Source organism: Sciurus carolinensis, chromosome 5 (assembly GCF_902686445.1).
Source record: "Sciurus carolinensis chromosome 5, mSciCar1.2, whole genome shotgun sequence".
NCBI classification, from domain to species: Eukaryota; Metazoa; Chordata; class Mammalia; order Rodentia; family Sciuridae; genus Sciurus; species Sciurus carolinensis.
In genome coordinates, this window is record NC_062217.1 from 82,977,424 (window position 1) to 82,995,661 (window position 18,238).

The window sequence follows — 18,238 nt, forward strand, 5'->3', positions numbered from 1 at the left end:
CGTGTCTTTTATGGGCTGTGCAGCTGCATAAAGAAGACCTCTCAGGATCCCTTATATAACAGATTTTTACAGTTTTTGTTAACTGGCAGACATTAAAACAAACATAAGAAAAGTCAACCTGTAGGACAGGTCATGTAGTTTGATTTTTTGTACAGAGATATAGAGCCTGGTGGAAAGATTCCAATATTTGACATTAAGCATATTTGGGTTGGAATACTGTCTCTGCCATGTACCAGCCAATAATGGAAAGCTATTAACATCTCTGGACTCATGTTCTCACTGATAAATTGGGGTTGATGATAGAATTTATTGAAAAGCGTTTAAGTCAAACAAATAAGCAAAGCGTCTGTACTGTGACTGACACCTAACAGGCATTCTATGTTTATGTATTATAAAATGATGAAAATACACATTTTCTATAAAAATCAGAGTGTTCCATTTTTTCCCCTTTTCTATCACTTCACATGAGGAATGGAGAGTACTATATTCTGGTAGAGAACATGATAATAAGAACATGGCATTCTTGGAAAGAGAAATAGTACTAGTGACCTTATCCAATGATCTAATAACTTTCAGTTCTTTTGGAGGGAACTTTTGTTGTACAAAGAAGAAAGAGGTCAGATTCCATGTATTAGGCATTGTAACACAACAGTCCTCCCTAGAAAGGCTTATGTGACTTGGGCTCCTCCATCCTCTTGCCTGGTCTTAGCAGTTTCTTGTTTACTGTGAATCTCAGCACGGCAAAGCCCTGCTCAGACACAGAGGAGCATGCCCTGGGTCCTCAGGGGAGCCCACTTGCTGACTACTCCCCTGTCCCAGCACCTGTGGGTTTTCATTGGCTGGATTTAGAATTAAGAGGAGTGACCAGTACTTATCTTCCTATTAAAAATCAATGTGGTTGATAACTTGTAACAAATACCTTTTATAGCTAAGGAAAATATATAGTCAAAAAGATTAATTTGTGTTACTATGAAGAGGCAAAGGTACCATTGTCTCATTAATGGTTATATCCCTGGCATATAATAAGTGGTCTCTTCTTATTTGTTAAGTGAGAAAAATGAAGGAATAAATGAAGTGAACTAGGAGTCCACCTAATCATATGCTAATGAGGGCAGGGGATTCACAGACAGGACTGTCTTTAGAAAGACAGACACCACCACATGATCATGTCTGGAGACTAAGAAAGGAAAACCCAGGAATGCATGGGGCCACAACACAAAGACACTTAGCATTAGGGTCTGGACCACCTAGTTAATTGGAGTTGCCTGCATTATGTATCTAAATGAAAGATAAGAATTGAATGGAGCACAGCAGCAGCAAAATGTCTGCATTTCACTTTGAGATTCAAATCAACAGCAGTTTACAGACTGAGACACACAACAAAGAGGCTTTATGTCCTGCTATGAGTGGGATAAAAGAGTGCACCCTATGAGCCCCACCGTAGAGGTAGATTTTGCTCCATTTGCCAACTGAAGAAAGGTTTAAGAAATAAAAACTCTGCCAAAGGCCCATTGCCCCTGCTGCTTGGCTTGACCGTGTTCACTCACAGTGTGGTTCGTAGGGAGGAGGGGGATCTCCACAAGGCACACATTCCATGTCTTGAAAACCAACAAGTTTAGTCTTCCTATAAAATCTGGAAGCAAAAGAAAAATAATCCTTGTTAGCACTGTCACGTATGCTCACATTTGCAGCCAAAAAGATTTACATCATACTTTCCAGTAGTCTCCATTATCAGTTCTATGTTTTAAAAAAAAAAAAAAAAGTATACAAAGGTTTCGCTATAACAGAGTCTTAGAGAGGCACATCTTGGAGAGCCTTCCTGAGCAGGCAGGTGACACTTAATCATTACCTATTCCATTAAATTACAGATTCTTCTCAGTCCACTCCACTCTTTTTCTATATTGAGGTTAGAGTACTAGTGAGGAAGTATGAAGTCAGTGTTCTTTGGCATTTCTATTGTAATTTGAACTACAAACTTTATAAGTAAAGTGCCGGTTTTTAACATTTGAAATGCGGGAACCAAAAAGCCACATGAATCATAAAAGCAATGGAAAAAATGTAGAGAAATACTCATACAATCTTGACGTGGGATTTTCTAGGCATGATAAGAAACCCAGAAGCCAGAGAGGAAGAGACTGATAGCTTTGACTAGGAGATAAATAAAGGAAATAAAGTAAAATAAAATCAAATAAAAACTTTTTTCTAGGTTTTTGAAAATTTTAATTAATTATTTTTTGAATTGGGAATTGAATCCAGGGGCACTTTACCACTAAGCTACATTCCCTCAAATAAAAACTTGAAGACATCTGAAGGGCGAAAATAAAGCATCATGAACATAGATACCAGGTAACAAAACTGAAAATTCTCCTAATTATAGTAGTATCTATAACTTAAGTCTGTAAGGGAAAATTAATAATCCTTAGGGTAAAAGTGACACTACAATTAAAAAGCAGGCAAAGAACATTCATCCCAAAAGAACATAATCTTCATAATTTTAAGATTTTATAAATAAAATAATTCCAGCAATTTAGGAAACAGAGGCAGAAGGATGGCAATTTCGATTCTAGCCTCAGCAACTTAATAAGACCCTGTCTTGAAAAAATAAAAATAAAAAATGACTGGGGATGTAGCTCAGTGGTAAAGTGTCCCTGGGTTCAATCCCTAGTAACAACAACAAAAACCCTAAAAAGCTCTATGCAATTAAAAAATTTTTAAATCCAATAAATGCTTAACTTCATTATTAATCAAGTAAATGTGAGTTGAAGTGAAAATATAACATTTTTACTTAAAAACTGGGGAAGTGTTGGTGTAATCAAAGGCTATAATAGGCACATATATACATTCCCAGTGGCAACTGGAATAAACTGCGACTTTTAAGATGGAAATTTAGAAATATACCATCAAAACTCAATGAAAGAGTTTATCTAGTACTCTCATTTTTTTGAAATGTATCCCAAAGAGACAATCACTGGGCAAAGGTGTATGTGCACCAATAAAGTCACTACAGCATTGTTTATGAGGGGGCAGGACTCAACTAGGCACAATCTCAATGCCCACCAGCAGGAATAACCAACCATGGTAGGTCCAAGGCAATGGAGTAGAAGGTTGCCTTTAGAAATGATGGTGTGGATCTGCCATACACATTTTTTTAAAATTCATAAAGTACCATTAAGTAAAAAGAAGAGAAATGCACATAATTCTATTTTGTACAAACATGTACTTTCAGTAAATTCACTCAGATTATTAACCAATGCATGTGAAAATAAAAACATTTGTGTATGCATTTGCATTTTAAAAAGTTTAGAAGGGTGTAATACACTAAATATTAATAGTGGCTATTTCTAGATGGTAGCAATTCATGTGATTTTTCTTTAAGACATATAACTTCCAACTTTTCTATGGACAAAAATAGACATATGGATCAAGTCTAAAAAGGATAGGTCAGGTGCAATTATTTTGTGAAATTTTATAATGTAGTAACAAATCTGTATAAATTTAATGTTGAAGCAAAATGTGAACTTGAAACTAGGTATTTCAAATTCCCAGATAACATTCAGTAATTGCTCAACCTTCCATGTTTATTTGACTATGAAAATTTGTCCAAATGATATCTAATACAGTGACTTCCTATCAGATTTTAATAAAATTATTCATTTTGGAATTTATCAAGTAAAAATAAGAAAGTCCTGCTTCTAAAAAACATCACAAAGTTAATATAATCAAGAGTGTGATGCTGGTATCAAGACAGACAAACAGATCAGTGGAATAAAAAAGAAAGACCAGAAATAAAACCTGTTTATGGTCAATGGATGTTGACAAGGATGCCAAGACTACTCAGTGAGGAGAGTCTCTTCAAGAAATATTGTTGGGAAAGTGGACAAAAGAATGAATCTGAACTCTCATATTATATCACATACAAAAATTAACTTGAAATGGGTTAAAGACCCCAAAAGTAAAAAGTATAAAACTCTGAGTATAATCTATTGTCCAATACAACCAAAAAGAACAAATAAAAAAATGAAAAAATAAATAAAATCACAAAACTGAGAAGAAAACAGGGGGAAGCTTCTTGCCACTGGATTAGGTCATACTTGTTCTGGATATGACATCAAAAGTATAGGGAGCAAAAACTGACAAACTACATCAAACTTAAACCTTTGCATATTAAAGAACATACCAACAGGGTGAAAAAGACAACCTAGGGAATGGGAGAAAATTTCTGCAAATCATGTATCTGTTAAGAGGTTGATAACCAAAATATATAAAGACTACAACTTGACAACAACAAAGATCAAATAACCTGATTTAAAAAGTAGGTAAAGGACTTTCTGCAAAGATGATATACACATGACCAATAAGCACATGAAAAGATGCCTACCATCACTAGTCATCAGGGAAGTGCAAATCAAAACCACACTGAGTTAGCACTTCACACTCATTAAGATGGCTGCTATCAAAAAACAAGACAGAATAACAGTAAGAAAATAACCAGTATTGGAGAGGGTAGAGAAACTGGAATCCTGTGTACTGTTGGTGGGACTGTAAAATGGTGCAGCCACTACAGAAAACATTATGGCAGTTCCTCAAAATATTAAAAATAGAACTACCATATAACCCAGTAGTCCAATTTCAGGGTATAGACCCAAAAGAATTCAAAGCCAAGTTTTAAAGAAATACCTGCATGCACATATTCATTGGAGCATTAGTCTCAATAGTCAAGAGGTGGAAGAAGTTCAAATGTTCATTGACAAAGAAATAGATAACTAAAATCTACTAAGTGCTACAAAGGAATATTGTTAACTGTAAAAAGGAAGTTGATCCTATCGCATGCTGCAAGAGGGATGAAACTTGAAGACATTGTGCTAAGTGAAATAGGCCAATCACAGACACTGTACGATACCATTTATATGAGATATTTAGAGTAGTCAAAGTCACAGAACAAAAAGTAGAAGGGTGAATTACAGGGCTGGCAAGAAGGGAAAAGAAGGAATTGATTAATGATGGGTTGCTATTTGGGAAGTTGAAAAAGTTAGGAGATTGGTTTAACAACAACATAAATATACTTAAAAGACTAAAGTGTACATTTAAAAGTGGTTGAGATAATAAATTTTATGTTATGCATTTTACTACAACAGGAAGATGCATATAAGACTTTAAAATAAAAATAACAGGGTAATATAAGAGATTTCTTCTTTAACATGTATGTCATGCTAAACATGGTAACATATTCAGATGAATTTTTTTATCTTTTCAATCAGAAAATTTACCAAATTATAAGTTGATTAAATTATATATTGACGAAGTTCAGTAAAACTCATTCTATATTAAAAAGGTAAAAAATTTACTATCCACATTTTTAACAGCAAAAATTGAGGATACAGAAATACATCTTTTAAAACTTTTTTAAAATCAGGAATTGGGAATCAAATGTAGACATTACATAACATTTTTTTTTGTTTCCCTCTGAGGCATGGGGGACATTTTTAAAATAAGAAATCACCTTGTGAAACAGTGTTGATGTCTAAGCTTTTCCTAATCATCAAATGGGATCAATTTGTCAAAAATATACTTATTAAAATATGAGTTTGAAGACCATCACAAAAATAGGGCTAGAAGGTAAGCAAATCATTGTTTCGAGTGACTGTTAGAGGCTAAGGGAAAGTTATAGAAAGGAGGCTGAGTGGACAGGACAATTTACAGGGCTCCAAGGGGAGGGAGGCACAGGTGTGCTCTAATAGAAGCTACCAGCAGCTGTGCACAGATCAAACAAGAGCATGCAGAACATGGTGTCCTTGCTTTTTTATTCCAATGGCTTGAATGCAGAATCTAAGATGTTTTATTTTTATTTAATTTGATTTTGGGGGGGGTACTGGAGATTGAACCCAGGAGTGTTCCACCGTTGAGCTACATCCCAACCCTTTCTATTTACTTATTTTTTAAAATTTTGAGACAGGATCTCACTAAGTTGCTTAGGGTCTGAGTTACTGAGGCTGGCCTCCAACTTGTGATTCTCCTGCCTCAGCCTCATGAGTTGCTGGGCTTATAGGTATGCACCACTGTGCCTGGCAGAATTTAAGAATTTTTAACTCCTACAAATTTTTCAAAACCATCACTGACTTACTTTTTCAATCAGTGCAAAGAGAAGTTAAGGTCAGAATCTTAAAGCACAGGATAATTGCTATCAATAATGATCAAGGACAACATTTTTAAATTTTAAAATCCTCGCAAAATTATAATCTAAGATGAAGATCTAGAAGCTAGTTTTAAAGATATGACTTAGAATAAGTGGATAAAAAACTCTATAAATATTCAAAGATTAGTCTTTTTTTTTTTTTTTTTGCTACTGGGGATTGAACCCACAGTCTCTTGCATGCTAAGCTCATGCTCTAACACAGAGTTACACCCCTGGTTCCTTACTTTCTCTTTATTTTGTTTAGGGTGTCATGGTTTGGGGGGACATAGAAACATTTGCAACTTCATTTCCTGCTCAAGTGACACAGGACACAATTTTTAAAAATGAAAAGAAATAAAAGGGAACAGAGATTTTATACAAGATGGTCTGGTTAAACTGGTTTATAAAGCTCAACATTAACTTTTACTCCTGGTTTTCAGAGAGATACTGCCAAAAGGCAAAAGAGAAGCACATTGGATTTTACTAATCACTGTTTGATGAAAAGTAATATATAAATGTATTTATATGCTGACAGTTAATGTGAAATTTTAATTGATCTGAATCCAAATAATACTGGTTAACCTAGTGAATACTAAGTTTGAAAACTGCTATGTTAAGAAGACCTATTGTAGACCATCAATTCTGCAATCGATGAACAGATTTCTGCATAGAGATGACATAATTCCAAGCTCTGGTTTTATAATGACCTTGCTTAATACAAGATCAAATGCAGTTACTGTCCTGTGAATTACAATCAAATCAGGGTGGAATTTTCTGAAGTACACAGTCAGATGCTGGAGAAGACTTTGTTCTCTCCTAGTCTTGGCTTCAAATTGTGGCTAAATGACAACACAAACTATTAGGATAAGAGCCCAGGCCCAGACCTCATAGAGCGTCACGGTCACTGGACAGCAACCGGTAACAGCAGTGGGATCTAGACAAGAGGATGCAAAATGGCCCAGGGTGATTCAGGCAGCTTTCAGGGCAGATGGGGCGGGGTGGGTAGGTGAGGACTTGGGGGCAGAGTGGATGCAGGGCATAGAATGAACAGAGACAGTAATTGTGATGAGCCATAAATCCCAATAAGAACCTCCCAGTGAAATCAGACACAAGCTTAATTAAACATGGGGCCCAGCAGTGCAGTTGAATCCCAGTCCCTACATTGACGAGTTGGGTGACTTTGGCCAAGTCGTTTATCCATGCTAAGGGTCAGTTTCTTCCCTTTTAAAGAGGGGACACTATTAATTCCTACTTTACAGAGTGGTTTGATGATTAATAAACTGCTTAACTCAATAAATGTTTGCTGTTGTGGTTACTGGAAGCAGGGAAGAGCTAGGAGGGGCCAGACTATTCTTTCAGGACTGGGTGCCAGTTCCGCTTAGAAGGGGGATGGGTCACAAGAGGCGCCTTGGCTACACTCTGAAAAAACAACTACACAATGCTTTTGTTGCCCTCCAAGGCATGACTGGGTGTAATGAGACAAGGAAATAATAGGAATTGCTATAGCTGCATGTTATGTACTAATAATAAGCTGTATTTGGTATTTGCCTGGACTTGTAAAACTAAAACCATAAAAGACACCTGGTGACAAACCTGCTGTGTGGCAGGATGACACTCCTGAACAATGCCGACATGAACCTTTATCTATGATTTGAGTGGTGGTTCCTAGTCTAGTCGTGTTCTGGTCTTTATCAATGAAGACCAGAGCATGACTGGGCTGAAAATCACTACTTAAACCCCTGAACTTTTGGAGCAAACTGTCAGCAGCACCTTGAACAGAGAACTCCACGTTGCTCTGTCTCTTGACTACCCGGGCTGCTGTCTACACTATTGCTGATTGCTGATCGACCATTGTCACCGAGGCCAGACCACTAACCACCTCTTCTGTGATGACAACTGCCATCCAGTGTCCAGCTTATTGGACACCCGAGGACATCCAAAGACATCCAAGGAGCTGAGAGGGGCTACGGCCAAGAAGAATCCCCTTGGTCTTGTTGACTGACTTCTTGGGTAAGAGACGTTGTATTAAGTCCATGGGGATTGGACTCTAGGTGAATAAGGGACTGAATCTTCAATGTATTTGTGACTTGCTATTATTAGGAATGTTAAGTTGAGTGTGCATTGCATGAATAAAATCCACTTGTTGGAACCAAACTTGATTCCTCTCTTACTCGCTACTTGCAACACTGGGTAATCAAGTTCAATATTTATGTAGTGCTTACTATGGACCAGGTAGCTCTGCTTGGCACTATGTGTATTATATTTTTAATCCTCCCAGCAACGTATCAGGTGGTTGTGAATATCAGGTGACACTTTTATAGGGGAGAAGAATGGATGTTGGAGAAGTTAAGTAGCTAGCTGATCTGAAATTGTTGAACATATCTGGGAGCCAGTGGACTGGCTTCCTTTTATCACCAGGTTATGGGCATCGAAGTGGGGCAGTTTTCATACCAGCTGGTGTCCTGTGGGGCTGAGCCTCTGGGCAGTAGCAGTCCTTTATTACAGCGAGGCTGAGGCTGCAGAGGGCAGAAATGGCACTAGAAATAACAATGCCCCTTTATGTGTGACCTTGGCATCATTTTTCTGGGTGGAAAGAATAAGCATTTTACTTATTTTCTTTCTGCCTCAGTTCTCCTGTTGGAAAAATGGGTTTAACTATTTTCCATCTTCACATAAATATAGTCAGCTAGAAGAGTACTTTTAAAATTATCTGAAAATAGCTGGGCACACCAGCACCCAGCAAGTCAGGAAGCTCAGGCAGGAGGTTTACAAGTTCAAGGCAAGGTGGGGCAATGAGGTGAGACCCTGCCTCAAAACAAAAAATAAAAAAGGCTGAGAGTAAAGCTCAGGGATAGAGCAACCCTTAGTTCCACACCCAGTACCACAAATAACAATAATAACTAACTAAATAAATAAATAAAGTGATCTGAAAAGACCAGGTACAAGTCACTATATAATTATCACCTACTTCATGCATTAATGCTGGCTTAGAAAGGATGTAATTTTAAACTAATCATATAAACAAAGTGAAACATCTTTCAAGCATCTATTCATTTACAACTTTCCCTCATTTAAGTATTTACTTAAAGAATGAGCCAAGTCAACACTGTAAAACCAGCCAGGGGCTCAGATGACAACGAAGGGGGATAAGCATGAGGAACCATGTTTGGAGGGAGGTCCTGCGGGGGAGACCTGCTCTCTCACTGGACAGCACACACACTCTGGTTCTCTGTGTAAAGACTGAGGAGGTGGCTTTTATAAGCCAAGTCCTTGGGTCCTGCCTTTTTAGCCACTGTCACTGGGCACTGCCTACCTCAGCCCATACATCCCTTGGGGACATCCTCTTCTCCCCATCCCCTGGATGAAGAGCAGAGACATGCATAGACGTATTTTCATCAGAAAACTATAGAAGATGGACAGCAGATGCGTCAGATGTTCAGGTCATAATCCCCAACTAGGTTTGCACAAGATCAAATTCTGGGTAATGACATCCATAGACATCATTAGAGGTCTCAGATTTTACAGACTGTTACTTCTTTTTAAATGACAGATTTATCGAGATATAATTCACATACCATACAATTTACCCCTTTGAAAGTGCACCCCAGTGGTTTTCAGTACATACACAGAAGTGTGTAATCTTCACCATGACTGAATGACTGAATCCAGAACATTTTTTTTTTTTTTTTGCAGTGCTGGGGATTGAACCCAGGACCTTGTGCTTGATAGGCAAGCACTCTACCAACTGAGCTATATCCCCAGCCCTAGAACATTTGTATAACTTCAAAAAGCAAGTTTTTAACCTTTAACAGTCACCCCAAGTCTTCCCAACTCTCCCCTCATCCCTGAGCCCCCAGCAATCCTAATCAAATCTCCATCTGTATAGATTCACCTATTCTGGACGTTTCATACAAATGGAATCATGTAATATGTGGTCTTTTGTGTCAAGCTTCTTTCATTCAGCATAATGTTTCTCAGGTTCATCTGCTACAATGGGTCAGATTTCCTCTCCTCTTATTCCTGAACACATTCCATTGTTCCAACACACCCATTTTGCTTATCCATTCATCTGTTGATGGATTCTTGGGTTTGTCTTCATCTGTCTATAAAGAACAGGAGCTGACCGCTCACAGTCTGGAGGCTGGGAAGGCCAAGGCCAAGGAGCAGCACCCCGTGTCTGGTGGAGGCCTTCTCGCTGCACCTTCACGAGGGGAGCCACATGGTGGCCTCGCGTGGCAGAAGGCACAAGGGCAGAAAAGGAACACACACTCTCCATGAGTGCCCTCCCTAGTATAAGGACACTTACTGCTGTTCTTGGGGCAGGTGTCCCCATGACCTAAGTGCCTCCTAAAGGCCTCACCTTTAACTGTCACATTTGTAGCATGTGATTTTTGGAGGGAACACATTCAAAACAGAGCAAGGTTACTTCAACTTCTTGGCTGTTATAAATCACACAACTATGAACATTAGTGTACAAGCTCTGCTGTGGATGTAGGTTTTCAATAGAACTGCTGGGTCACATGGTAACTGCATGTTTAACATTTTCAAGAAATATCAGACTGTTTTCCAATGTGGCCATACCACTTTTAGTCACGCTTAGAGTTGAACAGGTTCCAACAGGTTTCTACATTCTGGCCAACAAATGTTATTGTCCCATTTTTTTAGCAAGAGTCATTTTAGTGGATATAAAGTAGTACCTCACTGTGGTTTTGATTTGTATTTCCCTGGTGGTTACAGATGCTGGGCATTTTTTATGTGTGTATTGACCATTTGTTTTATATTTTTTTGAGGAATATCTATTCAGACCCTGTGTATTTATTTTAATTGGATTATTATCTATCTTAAAAATTACTGAGTTGTGGTGGACATGGTCGCACACTCCTGTAATCCCAGCACCTTGGGAGGCTAGGGCAGGAGGACTGCAAATTCAAGGTCAGCCTCAGCAACTTAGTTTGACCCTGTCTCAAAATAAAAAATAAAAAGGGCTGGGGATGTAGTTCAGTGGTAAAGCACCTCTGAGTTCAATCACCAGTATAAAAAAGAAAAAAATGATTAAGTCATAAGAGTTGTTCACATATCCTAGACAGACATGATTTGCAAATATTTTCTCCCTTTCTGTGGGTTGTCTTTTTGCTTTCCTGATGGTGTCCTTTAAAGCACAAAAGTTTTTAATTTTGATGAAGTTCAGCACAGCTATTGTTTTGACTTGTTGTGTGTCAGATACCTACATTTTGTAGCTTCTTAGGTGTTGGGTCTCTGCAGATCATTCTTGACTCATCAAGCTATTTCCTACACATTTTCCACTCTCCAAGTCCAAAGCTTTATCTCTCCCTTGGCCTCAACAGAAGACTCATTGGGACATCTGGTAAAAAGTATCCTGATCTGTGGAGTCCAACCAGTCTTTTGATTATAGTGGACATGACTTCAAACTTCACAATATGCAGGCTAAGATATCTTGCCTGAATAACCTTAAACCCTGGAGAAGACTTGGTTTCTTTATTTTGAAACATTATGAAAACTACAGAAAATAATTCATGTAAAATTATATTATAAGTAAGAAATGTAGTATGGTTTGGATATGTGGTGACCCCCAAAAGCTCCTGTGTTATTGCATGAATGTTTAGAGGTGAAATGATTAGATTGTGGAGTTGTAACCTAAGCACTCCATCCTAGTGTGAATGGACTGAGTGGTAACTAGAGGAAGAGGGGGTAAGGCTAGAGGAGGGAGGTCACTGGGGTGTGCTCTGGAAGGGTTCATCTTCCCTGGGGTCCCTTTCTCCTTTTCTCTTTCTCTCTCTCCCTCTCTGTTTCCTGGCCACCTTGATCTGAACAGCATTCTTAGCCACACCCTCTGCCTCACCTTGGGCCCAGAGTAATGGAGTCTGATCATGGATTGAAACTCTGAAACCATGAGTCCCAAAAAACATTTCCTCCTTTAGGCTGGTCTTGCTGGTATTTTGGTCACAGCAATGAAAAGCTAAAAAAAAAGATTTGCGACTCCAATAACATTGCTGTTTTTGGTTGTTTCTTTCTTTCTTTCTTTTTCTTTCTTTTTTTTCTTTTTTTTGCAATAATCCTGGTTTTTGCAGCTCCAGTTTTGGTTTTGCTTCCTCTTCTGTCTTTGCTCAGTAACCCTGGCTCCGCTTGATGTGCCTTAAGTTATTGTGATATTCTGTTTTGTCTCTTTCCCTTCACATCTAGTATAGCAATTCTTTTCATGCCATTACATATGGACACCCTCACCTCCAAGTCTAGCCCTTCGCTGAGATTCTACCCTCACTGTGTTTTATCTGGCATGTCTGGTCCCATGGGTACTAGAAAGCATTCTCCTCCTGGGCCCAGGTATAGTCCCCAGTCCTGCCACAGTCCCCTCCAAATGGGGTAGGAAATAGCCTAGTGGATCAAGTACAATTTTCTGCAGAGACCCAATACCTAAGGAGCTGAAAAATGTACGCATGTAATACTAAAACATACACAATGAAAGAAAAAACAGCTATTTGGGATTTTATCTGAGGTAAAAACTTGGGTTCAGTCCCCAGAATCACCCCCACCCTCCCCCACAGAAAGAAAATTAAAAACGTTTGTGCTGCAAAGGACACCATCAAGAAATTGAAAATCAACACACAGATTGGGAGGAAATGTTAACAAACCATCTCTCTGATAAAAGACTATCTTTTCTAGAATATATGAAGAACTCTTACAAGTTTTTAATGTGTCTGCTTTCTTAAGGCTTTTACCACTTACACCTGCTCATCTCTCCTAGTCTATTCTTCCCTTCCCCTGCCACTCTCTTGAACTCTCTGCAGTATCTTTTTTTTTTTTTTTTTTTTTTTTGAGGTGGAGGTACTGGAATTGAACACAGAGGCACTTGACCACTGAGTGTCTCACTGAGTTGCTTAGCACTTGGCTTTTGCTGAGGCTGGCTTTGAACTTGGGCTCCTCCTGCATCAGCTGCCTGAGTCACTGGGATGATAGGCATGTGCCACGGTGCCTGGCCTGCGGTTTCTTAAATATACCAGATTCATGCTCACCTTGGGGCCTCTCGCTAGATGTTGCCTCCTTCTGCACTCTTCTTCCCCACATACCTGCTTGGCTAATTGCCTCCACTACTTCAAGTCTCCGCTTAGATCTCACCTTTGCAATCAAGCTACCCTGATTCCCTAGGTGAAAACTGTAACTTGCTCACCCATCATTTGGGCATGCCTAATTGCCTTTATCTGCTTTAAATTATTTTTTTTTCCATAGCAATTATCGTCTTCTATCTCTCTGTACACTTTCCTTCTTTATTTTTATGTATTTTTAAAAACTATCAGGATATAAGCTCCATACGGGCAGGGATCTTTGCCATGTTATCTTCTGACATATCCCAAAGACCTGGAGTGGTGCCTCCTAGTTACTTGGCTAATATCTGTTGAAACAGTGGTGCTGATTTGTATATCTGTGCTTACTAAGGAGGATGAACGCTTTCATATGATTACTAGCTATATGTGTCCTCTTTTGTGGGTTCCCTACTCATTCCTTTGTCCAAGTTTTCTTTGTGATTTGTTTGTAGGAACTCCAGATTTTCATGCCACTGCTGCTTTGTCAGTATGCCTCTTCATTTGATTTGTAAGTAGTCAATGCATGGCATATGGTAGGCACTGAGAATTCAGTGGACGATGTTGAGACCAGAAGTCACATGCACTCTGCAAACATCTCTGGGCTAGTATCAGTGTGCATTCACATTTGGAAGGGAACAAGAGAAAAGTCTTTGAAAACATGATTTAATTAAATAATAACAAGAATAAGAAACTGCCAGACTCACCCTGGCAGGCAATCCCCGCAGATGGCATCGCTGGTGACTGAACAATTGGCCTTCTGAAAGCGGTTCACCAGTGCACAGTCCAGACAGGGCTTGCACTTCTGGAAGCCCCAATCCTCCTTGAACCTGTGCGGCCGGCATGTCACACACTGTGCATCCTCCCCATAGCCGAAGCCACATTCCTGTGGGGATTAACAGGCAATAGAAAGCTATTCAGACTTTGCAAGCGTGAAAAAGCAAAGATTGCTGGGATAAAATGAAGACCTGGTCTAATAATTACCAAGTGTCGCCCTTCCTCTATACAAAGGCAGCCCTTTCAGCAAGTTCAAATGTGTCTTCCACTGCTAATAATCTCTCTTACTGCGGTAAGCATACTTAGTCATCCACTTTATTCAAGAAGCCATGAGCAAGTGAATAAGAAAAGGTCTCCCGGACTCCTACTGTGGCATTATTGTTAGCTTATGGCAGAATTATGGCACTTTCTTCTTTTCTAATTAAACCAGTCATGTGAATGTCCAGAAGCTAAAGCCAGTGAAATGTTCAGACACTTACTCACTTATCAAGGCAGAAAGTAAGTCCAACAAAATCAAGGGTGATATTCTCGAAAATGAAGATAACCACATGAAGATTTCATAAGCTTACAAGCCTAGAGATTTATCCAGCACAGGCCTTTTTGAAATGCTTAGCAATTTAATTTTTTTTGAAAGTGGAAAGAGTTTTACACATTTGTTAAAGCAATGTGAAATTCTTGTTCAGACAAAACTCTGTGGGACTAATGGTCTCAAGCTTCTCCAGATGTGGACATCATAATACAGCACTGTTTCCAAGGATGGCAAAACAAATGTCTCTTTTACCCACAGATGATCATTTCCACACATTCAAGAGTGAAATAAATTAAAGTATGGCATATAACATGATTACAATGCAGCCATAAAAACAATGTAGACGTGTTTTAAAAATGTTATAACATGGAATTAGAAGTAGGATCCCATTGACTACAAACACAATAACCCTATTCCCATGTTTCTTTTGTAGAATCATTTCCTAAAGAAAACCACTCATTGCCTGTTGCCCTGTCAGAACTCTGTAATTTCTGCGGTCACGGCAATCCAATCTTCCTAATAATTTTGCTAATGTGCTATGAGAGGTGGAAAATTTGAGGATGCAGTGTAGATGAAATTAAATTGGGAATTGGTTAGACTCATGTCTCAAAGATAATGGACCTTGATAATCTCCTAAGGAAAATTTGCCTCCAAATTTGAAGCTGGAAGGCCTTTGGAACTGTTTAAGAAGGAATTATATTTCACAGCTTTCTAGATTTTTAGTAGTCACATTAAGAATTGCATACAAATTAAAATGATACTTATTGATTCTCAGCACAACCAACAAAATCTCAATTATGGAAAAAAAAAAAAAAAAAACAAGTACTGACATTTAATCAGTGTTTATTCCAGGGCAAGAACTTTATATATACTTTCTCAATAAGTGAGGAAAATTGTCATTATGCCCATTGTGTTGAAAGAGGTGCAGTTCTGAAGAAGTGACATACCTTAAGTAAGGTATCAGGACCAGGATTTGAACCTACACTATTCAATTCCAGAGTCAGGCTTCATAACTGTTTCACTCTGGGGTCAGCTGGATGCTTTATGTACATGCATTACATATACATAGGAAGATGTCTGAAAGATGACATACTGGTAACTGATTATTTGTACTTTGTGATGGGCAGTAAAATAAAAATAGGTATCAGCTTGAGAGTTGTATGAAGAACGTGTTTGCAGAGAGGGGCTGGGTCAGACCATGAACACTGAATAGATGAAATACAGGGGACAGAGCTCAGATAAAAATCTCTTAGAGACTTGGTTTCCCCATCTGTAAACCCTGGATGCTCAAATAGAAGTCCCAGCTAGTTCAAAATGCCCAATTTTCTATAAAATTTATATATTTTAAAATTTCTCCATTTATTCATATTTATATGCAAAACCAATTAAGCAATACCAGGTGATCAAAAATTTAAATCAAAATCAACTAAAGGATAGTACTGCTTATAATCAGTAAACTACTCAATAAAGGATACTGAATAATCACTTCAACCTAGGGTTTTTCACTAATTAACTCATTCACATTTTGGAAGAGCGACATCTTTTCTCCTCCTCTCAGTTACTCTGCCTGTCTTTCAAATAAATGCACATCTCAAACATGCACCACAAAGAACTGGGGAGAAAAAAAGTGAAGGGTCAACCACCCTCTTAATCCTGAGTGCTCCCGCTACACAATGTTTTAAACCAAAGGCACAGACAGGAGAGAGAAAAGCAACTTGAGTTGAAGAACTGACTCACAAATCAGAATTTCTTTAAATTCCATAGGTGGAATTATAATTTTTTGTAATTCTGTAATAATTCATTGTTTGCAATGAAGAAAACGATAAAGGGATATTTATTCAAAAAGAATTTCTCTGGACCTGTGCTAGGTCTTTGAGGGGAGGTCATTGTTAAAGGCTTTGGTGCTTTGTACTGGGCATTGTGGCTCTGTGCTGGGACAGATGTGTGTTTTTGCTGAGCACTTTTGTTGCTGAGAGAGCTGTGAGCATGCAAAGGCTTTCTGTAAGCATAGAAGAGAACCTCCCACACACAGTGTCCGGGATCAAAGCACAGTGCACGTGACGTGGGGGCTGCATTGTTCACATGCTAGGCATCCCCAAGGCAGAGGCTCAGGCAAGAGCAGAGGGTTTCAAAATCATGCTTTGATCCTGGCAGTTTGGATGGCAAGAGACTCGTGTACAAGGTTACAACACAACAAAGAAGGAAGTGCAAAAAGGAAGAGTAGAAGAAGGACATAAAGAGAGAAATGAGATTATAGAAAAAGAGGTACATTCACAGGGAGTAAACATGGTATGGAAATTTTTTTTTCAAGTCAGGTTGATAAAGAAGAAAAGACTATGTAGTTTCCTACATTGGATCCAAATATTTATGAGTTTTCATGCCAACTCTGCCACATTGGCTAAGTTACTCTGAGAACTCTCTGATCCTCAGGTTCTTTATCTGTGAAATGGAGATAATAATATCTGCCCTATGGGATTGTTTTGAAAAATAAATTGGAAAACATATAAACTCTACATCAAGCACAGAGTAGGCATCATTAAATAAGTTATACCAATGGTTATTTTGGATTTTCTATAAACCAATAAAACAATGTTACTGATTCAAGTATAATAAAGCTTCATTAGGGATCCTGGGGATCTCCTGACCCCAATTTTTTTCTAGGTTACTTGAAACACCACTTTCCATCTATAATATTTTAATTGAAAAAAAATTATTTTAAAATGAGTTGCAATTTCCTTTTTTTTCCCCCCCAGTAGTGTATATTGAACCCACAGTCTTACTCAGTAGGCAAGAGCTCAACCACAGAGCTACATCCCAGCATTTTATTTTTACTTTTAGATAGGATATCACTAAGTTGCCCAGGTTAGCCTTGAACTTACAATCCCCCTTCCTCAACAAATGACAAATTTTTACTTAAAAAATGTAAACGGTACACAAAATACCTGAACTTGACTTCATCAAATCACCTGCTACCTTGTGCTATTACACAAAAGACATGGTACCCTGTATCTACACAGATGCTTCTGCTGGCTTAATCCCTGCCAGGCAGTCCACCTTCACTCTTGGCTTCTACTAAGTGACTGCCTCCAACAATCCACTTTTTCCCTCCATGGGGAAACTAGAGAAGTGATCCAATTAGACATGAGTTTAAAATAAATATCAATAGGAATTTCGATAGCCTCATTTTTTTGAAAAAGAACAAAAATGTTACTGTAGAGGAAGCATTTATACCTATTTTTGGATTCCTGAATATATGCTAGAATTGTATCATACATAAGGAACATTTGCACCAATGTGTTTTTGCCATACAAGGTTCTGTGTTAATCACATGTCATTATATTTGGTAGAATAAACATCTCATGAACTTTTTCTCCCCCATTCTACACTGGATTAAATGATATGTAGAAGTCAAAGTCAAGACTCCACACACTTCATATTTTGCCTTCATTATCTGGATATGAACTTACTACGTCTATTTAGAGTTCATGTGTTTTGATGTCAACAGTAATAAATTTCGCTGGGGTGGGTTTAAGGAATTGATATAAAGCTTGCATCCAGGACTAGTAACAAAATAATGAAATTTATTGAGCCTATATCATGCACTTTCCTGAATACTTTTAACAAAATAATAACATTCATTGAACCTATATCAAACATTTTCCT

General features: G+C 38.3%; 1 protein-coding gene across 5 annotated transcripts in view; it reads right to left on the minus strand.

Moving 5' to 3' along the window:
• Positions 1 to 18,238, minus strand: part of Tnfrsf19 (TNF receptor superfamily member 19) — a 93,989-nt gene that overhangs the window by 46,112 nt on the left and 29,639 nt on the right. For all 5 annotated transcript variants that reach the window (XM_047552220.1, XM_047552215.1, XM_047552218.1 and 2 more), the window contains exons 4-5: positions 13,977 to 14,155; positions 1,548 to 1,633 (exon numbers count right to left, since the gene is read on the minus strand). In XM_047552220.1, coding sequence (XP_047408176.1) covers positions 1,548 to 1,633; positions 13,977 to 14,155 — 265 coding nt within the window. The remainder of the gene's footprint in view (positions 1 to 1,547; positions 1,634 to 13,976; positions 14,156 to 18,238) is intronic.